Consider the following 12267-nt stretch of genomic DNA (forward strand, 5'->3'; position numbering starts at 1 on the left):
CTGTGACATTTTCCGAAGTCATCTAATATTTGTAAATATTGTGTGTGCGCCAAATTATTGGATTTATCCGATAATAATATCTCTCCCATAAGTTGAAGAAGATATGCCCAAGACGCAAAAATAACCTCGTTCTCGGTAGAGTCCCTCATTACTTAGAATTTGGACTCCAACCACGTCATTCTTACCCGATAGCTCTCCATGACATTTGATGGCGGCCACTTTCCCAGAACTTGATACACCAACGCCGAGGGGTCGTACACGTTCTGCTTCACCACCGGGTCTCCATTGATAGGAACATTGAGTTCATATCTGACGTCTTCTAAGGTAATCGTAGCTTCACCACTTGGGAAATAGAAAGTGTGTGTCTTGAGCCGTCAACGTTCGATTAGAGCCTTGATCAATGTCGAGTACACCTTGAAGCCACATAGAAATATGGCTGGATAAAGATCGAATTGTTAAAGATATATTAACATCCGTTTATGTGGATATTTCAAAGTCATCATGCGCTAATGAATACTCCCTTCTCATTCCGGTAGGACTTCGATCAATGAAACATGGACATTGTTGAGGTGCAACATCTTTGGTTGGGAAGCCATTTTTTGGGATTTTACACATAAAGTCTATTTTTTCTTAATTGTTTTTGGATTCAGGGTTTGATGAGAAATCAAAACCCTAAACCCCTATTATACCAAAATTTCAACGGCTAGAATTTTTTTAGTCGCTGACAAACGGCTTTAAATGATTATTTTTTAACTTTTCTAAATTAATTTTTTTACACAAAAAATATATATTTCTTTAATGGACTCGTCACTTCGACATGATGAGTCCCAATAAAACCAATAATTTAATGGTCCACGTGGGATTCACCCATTAAAAATTATATTTAATGGAATTCATCATCTCGAGGTGGCGAGTTCGGTGTGAACTGTGGAAGATGTCGTAGTTTCCAAAAATAATTTTCATGTTGGGCCAATATCCTAAATAATTGACCTGCTTGGGGTATTGGGCCAAAAAAGCCGAAAATTATACCTAATAACAAATAAGTAAACTGATGGAGCTAACGGGCCCTTGGGTATCGATTAACAGTAACACAGGGAAGAAATAAAGGCCGAAGAGGTCCAATTGGTGGTATATGAAAGTAGGGAAAATTGAGCGACTGTCGTTTGTTGAATGTGTAACCAAACAGGGAAGAAGGGGAAGGAGATTTGAGCTTATTCCGGATTAGGGTTAACTTTTCACCCTCCCGCTATCACCGTCTCTGGTTTTCTTTTAGGCGCCAAACCACGCATTGCTCCTTTTCCTCAGGGTACAATTTTTTTATTTTTTATGGGTTCCATTGCTTTTTTGTCAAAGGGAATTCTTTTCGAGTATTTGGAAATATTCTCTGTTATGTGTTTTGAAGGATTGAAATTCTAAGACGCTTTTGATTTCAGCTCTTTTCCTTCAAATTATGCTTTTGTACTGAACTTTTGAGTTGATAACGTTGGGGCCTGTCTCTGGTTTATGACATTGATTCACTGAAACAGAATGTTTTCTCACTTTTTGTTTTGAGTGCAATACTTATGTATAAATTTGCCTTTTTTATTTGCTTGAAAAATGTGCTGCAGGAATATAAAGAGATGGGTAGCCAAGCCCCTGCAACTAATGATCGTACGAGGACATACTGGACACCTAAAATGGAGCGGTATTTCATTGATCTTATTCTGGAACAGATGCATACAGGGAATAGAGTTGGCCACACATTCAGCAAACAAGCCTGGACTGACATGCTTACCATCTTCAATGCTAAATTCGGATCTCAGTACGACAAAGATGTCTTAAAAAGTCGTTATACAAACTTGTGGAAGCAATTCAATGATGTTAAGAATCTTCTTGGTCAGAATGGGTTTTCTTGGGATGAATCTCAACAAATGGTGGTGGCTGATGATTATGTCTGGAATGCCTACATCAAGGTGCAGCCCCATTGCTGTTCACTTGTACCTGAGAATTGTATGAATTCGTTATATTAAAATATTTCAAGATGCATGCAGGCTTACCCGGATGCTCAATCCTACAAGACGAAAACAGTGTTGAATTTCAACGATTTGTGCTTGATATATGGGTATGCAGCTGCTGATGGAAGATACAGTCGGTCTAGTCATGATTTGGACTTTGATGATGAAGTCCAAGGGTTAAATATGGGTGTGTATCAGTTTTATATGATAAACCTCTATAATGATTGTAGATAAGATTTCAACTGAAAAGCATGTGATTCATATTATAGGCCACTTTTTGTGCTGGATACCTTGGTTAATGCTTCTTTTCTATCATATGAGAGAAGAATGGGGAAATAAATTAAGAAAATTGAAGTGAGTTTACTTCAGTCACAGTTCCTAGAACATTTGTTCAGGGGTAAATGATCCCAAGTCATTGTTGTCCCAACATTCAACAGTTGACTCTACAGTTTGTTTCCCATTTTTACCTTCAAAAATCACTTATGAATACTTTGATGGTAAATTGATCTCTTTGCATACAAGTGACTTGGTTGTGGAAAAAAGGAAAAACTGAATCTGTAGTTTTACTGCACTCTTCGTTTTTATTAAATTTTTTTATATGAATGGGTTTATATGCTAATGTAAGATATGGATGGATTCATATTCTGATGATACATATACGCTTTCACTTGCGTGTGCCCCAACTTTTAGGTGATGCAATGGGTAGTTTCCCCTCCACCAATAATGATCGTCCGAGAACTGAATGGAATGCAGACATGGATCAATATTTTATTGAGCTTATGCTTGACCAAGTAGGAAGAGGCAATAAGGTTGATAATACATTCAGTAAACAAGCATGGACAGACATGCTTGCTTTATTCAATGCAAAATTTGGTCATCAACATGGCAAGAGGGTTTTGAGACATAGATACAAGAAACTGTGGAAGTACTACAGTGATGTGAAAGCTATTCTAAAACATAATAGCTTTACCTGGGATGAAACACTGCTAATGGTTACAGCCGATAATGATGTTTGGGATGCTTATATAAAGGTACGAGTTTCTGCAGATGTTTTCATTAATCTCATTAGCACACTACCTTCATGCATATGATATATTAATGATTATGCTTAACGACAGGCACATCCTCATGCTCGAACATATAAAATGAAAACCCTTCCGAACTACAACGATTTGCGCCTAATATACGGTGAAGCAATTGATGAAGGAAGTCCTGATAAATTGGCCCAGGAATGTGACATCTCCAGTACAAAGGCTGGTGAGTTCCAAATTTCTAACAGAAACAAATTCACAATGCTTCTGATGTTCTCTATATATTATACAGAATGGCAGCTAGAGTCTGCTAGGGGAGTGATAATGTTGTCAACTGGATACAAGAGAAGCTCATCAACATATTAGTTGCATTATTTTCAATCAAGTTTTAAGTTCACATGTATCATTTCATCTTGAAGGTGGATTAATTTTGTTCTCTCTTTTTTCTGGTCCACCAGATTGAGAAACTGAAGTTATAAAATTAGTGGTACAATGCATTAGAGACATGTGACTTTGTGATTTCCAGTATATTTCTTACATAAAATCTTAAGGTTGTTTTATGTTCTCTTTCTCTCTTTCTCTCTCTAATCTTATGGTCGCTGTTATCTCCTAAGGTTGATCTTCTTAATTTGCAGGTGATAGGAAAGGAAATGTGACTAGTGATCGTACAAGAACATTTTGGACTCCACCAATGGATCGATATCTCATTGATTTGTTGTTAGACCAGGTCCATAGAGGAAATAAACTTGGACAGACATTCTTAACACAGGCTTGGGTTGACATGGTTACATTGTTCAATGTCAAATTTGGTTCTCACTATGATAAGGATGTTCTTAAGAACCGACACAAACATTTCAGGAGACTGTACAACAACATAAAGATTCTGCTTGAGCAAAGTGGATTCTCATGGGATGAAGCAAAGGATATGGTAACAGCAGAAGACTGTGTTTGGAATGCCTATATCAAGGTGATTTCTTTTCTTTTCTTTTCTTGATGCTGATAGAGTATTTGTTCTGTTTCTTACATAAAATACATGCAGTCACATCCAGATTCTCGATCATACAGAGTTAAAACTGTGCCAAGCTATCCCAAATTGCATGTAATATTTGGACAAGAAAATTTTCATGGCAGATATAACAGATTGACTCAAAATGTAGGCACTGATGACGATGTAACTGTTTTAATGAGCTATAATGGTACGTAACATCTGTTATCTCGTGTTGTTTTTTAATTGTTGGTTAGGTTTTTCCTTTTTACTAAGTTAGGTGGTAGCTTATTTTCTAACACAGATAGTAGCCCAGTATGGTTTGAAAAGATGACAAGGATGGAATGCTGTAAGAATTGTTCTAATTGTTCTTTACTGAAGCATTAATGCATGTTTTAAATATTCATGATCTCTTAACATGCAGGTAATGAGAGAAATGACCATTTACCCAATGGTATTCATCATATTGAATTTGAGTGGACAGCCCCAATGGACCGTTTTTTTATGGACCTTCTGTTACAACAGGTTCTGGATGGGAATAAGATAAATCAGGTGTTCAATGATCAAGCATGGGTGCATATGGTTGAATCGTTCAATGAAAAATTCGGGCTTCAATTGGACAAGAACGTATTAGAAAACCAGTACATCTGCTTGATGAAACAGTACAATGATATTAGTGATATTATTGATCATACTGGGTTTATTTGGGATGAAGAAAAGCGAATGGTTGTGGCAAAAAATGACAATTGGGAAGTATACATGAAGGTGTGTTCATTACTCTTTTGGTTTTATCACTTAAGCAATAACACTCCTATTCATATTCCAATCCTTCCATGACATCATGTTCCGGGGAGATATACATGAAGGTATTTGTATGCTCGTTTTTAGTGTCGCCAATAGCATGTTTTTACATGCAAGTTTTTGCAGGAACACCCAGATGCAGTTTATTACAGGGATAAAGTCTTGGGCAGTTACAGTGATTTGTGCAAGATTTTCAGGGAAGAAGTATTAGATGAAATACCCTCTGATCAGATTCTAGGTGTGGAAACCGATTGTTGCGCCTCATATACTATTTTTGATAGAGAATGTGGAAACTTACAAACTCAAGGTGGTGATATCAATTTATCTGATCAACAAAGAAAGCGACCAACTACAACACCAGACACAGAACGAGCAAGCAAGGCACAAAAAACTGAGCAGGAGATGCAGAAGATGTTGTCCAAGATGACCGGTGCAGTCACAAGATTAGCAAATACGAATGCAAATAAGAACTATTCAACAGTAGAAAATGCAGTTGATGCACTTCAAGCCCTTCCCGACATGGATGATGAACTTTTGTCGGATGCCTGTGATCTATTGGAAGATGAGAGAAAAGCAAAAACATTTTTGGCATTGGACGTTACATTACGAAAAAAGTGGGTTCTTAGAAAACTTCGGTCATAGTAGCAGCCTTTGATATGTTTAAATTTTGAGAATATTTACATTTCCTTTTACGCTTCCTCGACTGGTATAGGCTCTTTTATATTCCATTTCCTGTTGGCACAGTTTTTAGAATCTGATCCCAGAATTTTTTAGCATATGGAATGAAAACGTAATGATTTATGGGATTAGTTTTCCCCCTCAAAGCTGGTAGTATCATCTTATATTAACTTTGTTGCAATATTGGTTCAACGAGAACCAGATTTCCATAGAGCGGTACATGAGATATGCTACTCCTTTTTCCTTTTTGGACAATTGAGGACGGGAATAAAGATGTTCGAGATTGAACTCAAGCTTTCATGCAACCACAACACAGCATCTTGTCTTTGGACCAAGAGATTGCTGGCAAGAAATGCCACTCTTAAAAGCTCATTCTTCACCTTATCCATTCCTAGTAATTAGTAGTATTTTCAGGGAACAATGGAAAAATGAAATTCAAACAAAAAATGAGTTAATTCTTCAAATAAAAAAACCTCCAGTTTTACTATACAAAATGACATCCATGAGTGCCCCTAATGATCAGTCTCCATTGCCGATTGGTTGGAAGAGCTAGACTTCATCTCTCATTCTTTGGGACAAGTTCCAAGCCCTCATCATCTGATTTGACAGTTGAATTCTTTGTCAAAATATCTGGAGGAATCAAAGCATCTGATTGTTCAAGCCTTGGGACAAGAAAAATCAAACCCAGAGTTGCAAATCGCAGGATGTTTCTGATGAGAACAACCAACCATAGGTTTGTAAAATCTGTCCTAGTGACATGAAAAACTTGAAGAGTCATTCCTCCACCCCATTTGGCGGTCAAGGAACCAAGGGTGTCAATGCACATTAACAATGCAAAAAATGTGCCTTCAATGCCTATAGGGCAAAGCCTTGTGCTTAACACCATCATGGGAATCCACCTTATTCTGCTTATAATTCGCGACAAACATTCTTCTGTGATAACGAAGAAGTAATCTGGAATTCCAAGCACTAAGTTCCATCGAAGAATGAAGAGCAGATCGAGCATTCCGGATGTGCCATATAAGAGCTGAGCGAAAAAGAGTAGGTTTCTGAATTGAACGTCTTTGAGTGTCTTGTGATATATCAGGACCCCAACCATTGAAGCCATTGCACCAATTGCATATATGATCCCAACAAATTCCTACTCATCATAACATACCATCAGTCGTAAGAAGTGTGAAAGGGTTTATTATAGTTGAGCAGTGTATTTTTTTAGCTGGTGTGATGAGAAACCTGAGAAAATGCAGGACCAGCTTTAGGATCAGTGTACCAATAAAACAGCCCTTCATGAGTACTGATACTGAGAGCCAAAGAGACGTACATGTAGAGCGATGGTTTCCACACCTGGGGGAACTTGATTGTCTGATACATCCCCCTTACGGCCACCCCTAATTTTTCCATTTTCTGCACAAGCATCGACAGGGATAGCCGTATAGATAATCAAAAATGGTGAAATATATAAGCATTCAAATGTTTTACCAACAAGGAGAGAATTATCTGGAAAAATAGGAAATCTAACCTTCTGCTTCTCAGAATGAAGGCTGGAAGATTTCATTTCATAAATCACAAATCCCAACACTGTGATAAAAACTGGGGGGATTGCCAAAAGAATTAATGCTCCCTGCAATAACCATTCATGTTTACAGGGTTTTAACTACATTGGTTTCACTAAACATAATCAAAAGTCGAATTTATGATTTTCAACACTAGTAAAACTAACAATATCTAAGGCCAAATCTAATGTTTATGTCCAGTTTCTCAATCTTCAGCCACCTATATTCAGTCCCAATTTAATAAAAACAAAAAAGAAGAAAACCTGAGGTCCGAGATGGTGAACAAAATATCCACTAGTGGAGTAACCAATTAAAGCCCCGGCAGAGGAGCAAAATCCACAAAGGCTCTGCATATCCGGAGCCAACGATCGGACTTCGATACTTTTCCTTGCAATACAAGCATCAATCGTGACATCTGCTATAGCCATACCTGCTGCAGCCCCAGTCAAGAAAATCAGTGCCAAAGAAGCAGGCAAGTTACCAATAAGAGCAACCATCAATGCCGATGCACACCCAAGAATACCAGCGACCACAAAATACGGTCTTCGTCTATATCCTCTTATCGGAAAAACATCGGTGAGTAAACCCCAGACAGGTTTCATAACCCATGGAATATGGTATAAACCAATGTATAATTGAACCACAGAGGGCTGGACTTTTTGAACATCTTTCCAATAGTAATCCGTTACCACTTTGAAGAAAGACCCGGCGAAGCCATGATTGACGCCGTAAACTGTAACTATCCCAATGACGAAAGTTGGATTCAGCTGAGAAGAAAGGGTCTGTATCCATTGAATTGGCCCGAGGAAGACCGAGAAAAAAATATTGCTTTTCTTGCAGATTTCAGCTGAATGAAGGTTGGTCTGTTTTGAAAACGTAGTGGAGAGAGGTCCTTCAGTGAGTCCCTCTTCCTCCGAGGAACCCATGTTTGAGGTTTAGAAGAACATGGATCTGGAAATGGCGCTCTGGGTTTGATTTTAGAGAACAAAGAAACGTTGACCGCGAGATCTTCATATACATCTACGACCTTCCCCAGATGTATTCACCTTAATATAATATTATAGCTTAATCTGAATATAATATTGCAGTCAATTAAACTAGTAGTGTAATTGACAAAAGATTAGGTTGAAATGAAGTCTCGATCCTATTGCAATTTGACTTTTATTACATCTTTTTCCTTTTTGTTTCGGGTAATATTCTTCAATTTTTTTCTCATAAAGTAAATAATATTAAATGCTAAAATATATTTGATTTCATATTTTTATATATATTAAATATAAAACATATTAATTCAATTCAATTAATATCAAAAAGTAACTTTAAAAAACCCTTAGATTCAAACATTTCTTCGATAAATACTCTTTTGTGTACTTGTCCACAGTTGTTGGACTTGCTGTGTAAGTTATGCACATGGTTTTTAAAATCAGACCTAGTGAACCGGTCCTATTATCGGTTTATTGGTTCAATCGATCGAATCGGTCTGATCGGTCAGAAGAACTGGACGACGTTATAATTATTTAAAAAATTAAATAAAAATACCAAAAATATTTAATAAAAATAATTTTTTATATTATAAGTCATATTCAAAGCAAGTCATAACATATATAAGTTAAAAATTATAAAATCAATTGAAACAAAATAATTCAAATTAACTACAGCATAATATTTAAGGTAAAACATATTAAATAATAAATATAATTATATAACTATAATTAAAAAATAAATTTGGGGTTAAAAAATCATAACAAAATGATATTGTTTGGTTTAATTTTTTTAAAAAAACAATCTCACATGACTAAGAAACATAAAAGAGCATCCCAAAAGTCTAAAGAGTAAAAATATGAGAACAAAACAATCCTACATGGCTAAGAAACATAAAAGAGCATCCCAACTAACTTCTATAAATAATAGAGGTAATTTGGCATTCAAAATCATGGAGCCTTTTGGTGAGCATTGAGTAAATTATTATTTCACTTCAATCAAGCTCGAATTTTAGGCTTCAATAGGGCTTCTAAAATTTTTTTGAGTTCAAGCCTTTTCGAGTTCAAGTTTCAATATTATATTTCGAGTTCGAGTTGAACTTGATAATTTTTAGCTCGTGAGTTTGAGTCGAGTTGAGCTTACTTTTAAAGTTTTCAAGTTCGAGTCGAGCTCAGCAATACTCGAGTTCGACTTGGCTCGTTTAACAAATGACGTCGTTTTGTTTAATTAAAAAATGGCATTTTTTTCGATTTTTAGCCGGTTCGGATCAAACGGTTCCGGCCGGTTCACTAGTAGCGATCCAACCGGTGTAGATTGAATCGGACTAGGCAACGATTCCCGATTGAACCGATCGATCCGGTCCGATTTTCAAAACACTAATTATGCATTGTACCAAGACTGTATTAATGTTGAAATAATGGTATAGTCCTGGAATAACCCACATCAATCATAGTGTTTATCGAGCGAGTCGATCCGAGTTGGGCAGTGCTCAACTCGTACTTGTTAAAATATTTTATTGCTCGACTCGTGCTCGTTAAAATAATTTGTTGCTTAACTCGACTCGTTCCTAGTTAAACTCACTAAAAAATTCACCTTATTTTTTTAACTAAATTTTTTTTTACTAATATTATATAAGGATATTAGGGTTGGGTTTTTTTGTATTAAACTAATATTATTAATTAATAATATTTTATTATTTATTAAAAATAATAGATTAGTTAACTTATTATTTTTTATTATTTATTAATAAATTAATAATTATTATTTAGATTTATTTTTTTGAATAAAATAATTTTGAAGTAAATAATAAAAATATATTTTAAAAAAATTAACGAGTTGTTCGTGAATTTATCGAGTCGAATTAGAGTCTGAGTCGAGCCAACTTGAGCCGAACGTTTTAACCGAGTCGAATTCGAACTGCTCAACTCGTTAAGCATTCGTATATACAATATATGCCATTGGTTGAGACAGAACCGGTGCAACTTGGTCTATTAAAATCGTCAACTTGAGTGAATTTAATTATCGAACACGTCAAACGTGTTTGTTCTTGATTTGTCTTCGTTAACTATACCAAGAATAATAAGTTATGACAAAATGAACACAAAATATATTTAATAAATGGAATCTCCTTCAAGAAGTTTAGATTATTTATGACCTTTATCACTCTAATTTAAGTTATAAAATTTTAAAAGTTATATTTTAATTTGTTAGAATTAAATTCTTATATTTTATAAGAATTGAAAAAATAAGCTGATAAAATAATACTATTAAATCTTCTCGTTAAATTATTTATTTTAAAACTAATAGTTTGACAGTCTATATAAAAAGAGTCGATACAAATTAATAATGCAACAATTTTTAAGTGACAAATTAATAATGCAACAATTTTTTAAGTGACAAATTAACAATTTATCAAAAAAAGGTAACAAATTAACAAAGATCAATTGTTTAATAATGTATACATGAGAAATCTAGCAAATAGATTTTTCAAAAAGACAAAAACTACATTTCAATCTTCATGAAATAAAAGGATGAAATTAAAAATTACATTTTTTTATTAAGTTAAGGTGGTTATAAAATAATATATATTTTTAATATTTTTAATAATTTGACAACAAACGTTCAATCATCCCTAGTGTTTAAGTCATCACCCTCACAGTACATAGATGTTATGTCATCGAGCTACTAACGAAGAAGTGGCATGTCATCGAGCTACTAATGAAGAAGTGGCATATTTGTTGTTAAAGTACATAAAGATAAATTACACGTTTACTCATTAAATTTTTCTCTCTTTCTTCGTACTTTCAATTTTTTCAATTTACTCACTCAATTTTATACATTGAATTTTTTTAATCACTCGATCGTTTTCTCAATTACACCGTGATGATGTGGCTTATTTTAATATTTTTCCAGACATTTAAAATAAAAGCTGTTTTTGCTTCAATCTTATTGTGTCCTCCACATATATAGTCAACTCCCCAATGAGAGCTAGAACAACCAACTCCCCAATGAGAGCTAGAACAACCAACAACAAAGCAATCACCTCAAATCTGATTCGCCATGCAAGGACCTTATATCTTCACTTCCGGTCGAGAAAGGTTGGGTTAATCACCTCTATCAGTATCAAGTTTTTTGGATCGATCCTCAAAAGCTGCAAGACGTGCTCACTTGCCAACGCCACTTTCAAGCTCGGGAAACAGATATCTTCCTTGTTACCAATCCCAAATCGGGAACCACATGGTTCAAGGTTATTGTTTTTTGCCTTGATGAACCGGTTCCAATATCCATTCACCGATGACAATCACCCTTTGCTCTCGAAGAATCCTCACGTTCTTGTTTCATTCCTCCTGGCCGAGTTTCACGTACGTCGATGGTTCAGTTTCTATTTCACCGACTCTACATCTCCAAGAATAACTGCTACTCACTCACCCACTTATTATTCCTGGACTCTGTAAAGAATTCGCCTTGCAGGCTTGTGTATTTATGTAGGAATCCAAATGGCCAACTGATACTTTCGTCTCGCTTTGGCACTTCAAACAAGCTAAAAGAACAAATACTGAAACACAAAGTAAAGGTGCAGTTGCAGGTGGGGGAATTGGATTTGAACTTGTCCAAGGTGGTGTAGGTTTTTGCTGCCCCAAGAGCACTTCATTTGCTTGCGACATAAAAATGATTGAGTGTTCCCATCTGGATAGTCAAAAGTCAAAACAGCCTCGACATGTGCTTTGTATCTAACAAAGCCAACATCTTTTTCATGCATGGAAGTAACTATTTATAATTTTTAAAAAATAACATAAAAAGTCAAGAAAATCACAACCATTGAATGTTGCTGTGTAGCATTCATCATCAACCCAATGCCAACAGCAATGGATGAACCATAATCTGGTACAAGGTTGGTTTTCGCCTTATCGCTTGGTATGTTTTTTATGATTATTTTGCTTAATCTGTGTCATGTAGATTTGGAAAATATATTTGCACGTGGATTTTGAGAGTTCTGGTTGATCAACCCACTGGTTCTTTTAATCTTCTTATATGGTTTATTGTTCTGTGATTGGAATGTTGACTATAATATTAGGTTTGAGATATTTATTGATGTATTTGATTGATAAATTAAAAAGTCAGCAAAAGAAAGATTATGGAGAATGGGCTTGTTTTGCTTTTTGCGTTTATGAATATGTCAATGGTGCAATTTAAGCTTTGAATGGTTTATATATGAGGAGGTGCTAAGATGTCTGGGTGATAGA

General features: G+C 35.4%; 3 protein-coding genes across 6 annotated transcripts in view; 2 read left to right on the forward strand and 1 right to left on the reverse strand.

Moving 5' to 3' along the window:
• The first annotated feature begins 1152 nt into the window (after nucleotides 1-1152).
• On the forward strand, nucleotides 1153-5503 carry LOC120150502. 2 transcript variants are annotated; one of them, XM_039163196.1, is made up of 9 exons: nucleotides 1153-1306; nucleotides 1608-1952; nucleotides 2031-2181; nucleotides 2685-3025; nucleotides 3113-3251; nucleotides 3661-3992; nucleotides 4065-4221; nucleotides 4435-4775; nucleotides 4938-5503. In XM_039163196.1, exons 2-9 carry the CDS (start codon nucleotides 1620-1622, stop codon nucleotides 5451-5453), a joined length of 2310 nt encoding a protein of 769 aa, XP_039019127.1. In that variant the 5' UTR covers nucleotides 1153-1306; nucleotides 1608-1619; the 3' UTR covers nucleotides 5454-5503. The 2 variants fall into 2 exon arrangements, with proteins under 2 accessions (XP_039019127.1, XP_039019129.1); XM_039163198.1 differs by lacking the exon at nucleotides 1153-1306 and having other exon boundaries at nucleotides 1886-1952; nucleotides 2031-2101.
• Nucleotides 5504-5962: 459 nt separating this feature from the next.
• LOC120150517 (probable folate-biopterin transporter 6) lies at nucleotides 5963-8051 on the reverse strand. The gene is made up of 4 exons (XM_039163204.1): nucleotides 7306-8051; nucleotides 7009-7110; nucleotides 6723-6893; nucleotides 5963-6630 (listed from the first exon to the last, which is right to left on the reverse strand). The coding sequence occupies exons 1-4, from the start codon at nucleotides 7966-7968 to the stop codon at nucleotides 6046-6048; spliced, it is 1521 nt and encodes a 506-aa protein (XP_039019135.1). The 5' UTR covers nucleotides 7969-8051; the 3' UTR covers nucleotides 5963-6045.
• A 1220-nt stretch (nucleotides 8052-9271) lies between these two features.
• LOC120150527 (probable protein phosphatase 2C 60) overlaps nucleotides 9272-12267 on the forward strand; it is a 32459-nt gene continuing 29463 nt past the window's right edge. For all 3 annotated transcript variants that reach the window (XM_039163223.1, XM_039163211.1, XM_039163227.1), the window contains exon 1: nucleotides 9272-9283. The gene's annotated coding sequence lies outside the window, so the exon portion shown is untranslated. The remainder of the gene's footprint in view (nucleotides 9284-12267) is intronic.

The sequence above is a fragment of the Hibiscus syriacus genome, unplaced genomic scaffold (assembly GCF_006381635.1).
Source record: "Hibiscus syriacus cultivar Baekdansim isolate YM2019G1 unplaced genomic scaffold, ASM638163v2 tig00002793_pilon, whole genome shotgun sequence".
NCBI classification, from domain to species: Eukaryota; Viridiplantae; Streptophyta; class Magnoliopsida; order Malvales; family Malvaceae; genus Hibiscus; species Hibiscus syriacus.

Bases quoted from the DNA above. Each gene is read 5' to 3' on its own strand.
- LOC120150502 (XM_039163196.1), top strand. From the start codon at position 1,620: ATGGGTAGCCAAGCCCCTGCAACTAATGATCGTACGAGGACATACTGG. The intron at 1,953-2,030 runs GTGCAGCCCCAT...AGATGCATGCAG, and splicing joins TCTGGAATGCCTACATCAAG to GCTTACCCGGATGCTCAATC. The intron at 4,776-4,937 runs GTGTGTTCATTA...AAGTTTTTGCAG, and splicing joins ATTGGGAAGTATACATGAAG to GAACACCCAGATGCAGTTTA.
- LOC120150517 (XM_039163204.1), bottom strand. From the start codon at position 7,968: ATGGGTTCCTCGGAGGAAGAGGGACTCACTGAAGGACCTCTCTCCACT. The intron at 7,111-7,305 runs GTTTTCTTCTTT...TGGTTATTGCAG, and splicing joins TTCACCATCTCGGACCTCAG to GGAGCATTAATTCTTTTGGC. The intron at 6,631-6,722 runs GTTTCTCATCAC...TATGATGAGTAG, and splicing joins CTGGTCCTGCATTTTCTCAG to GAATTTGTTGGGATCATATA.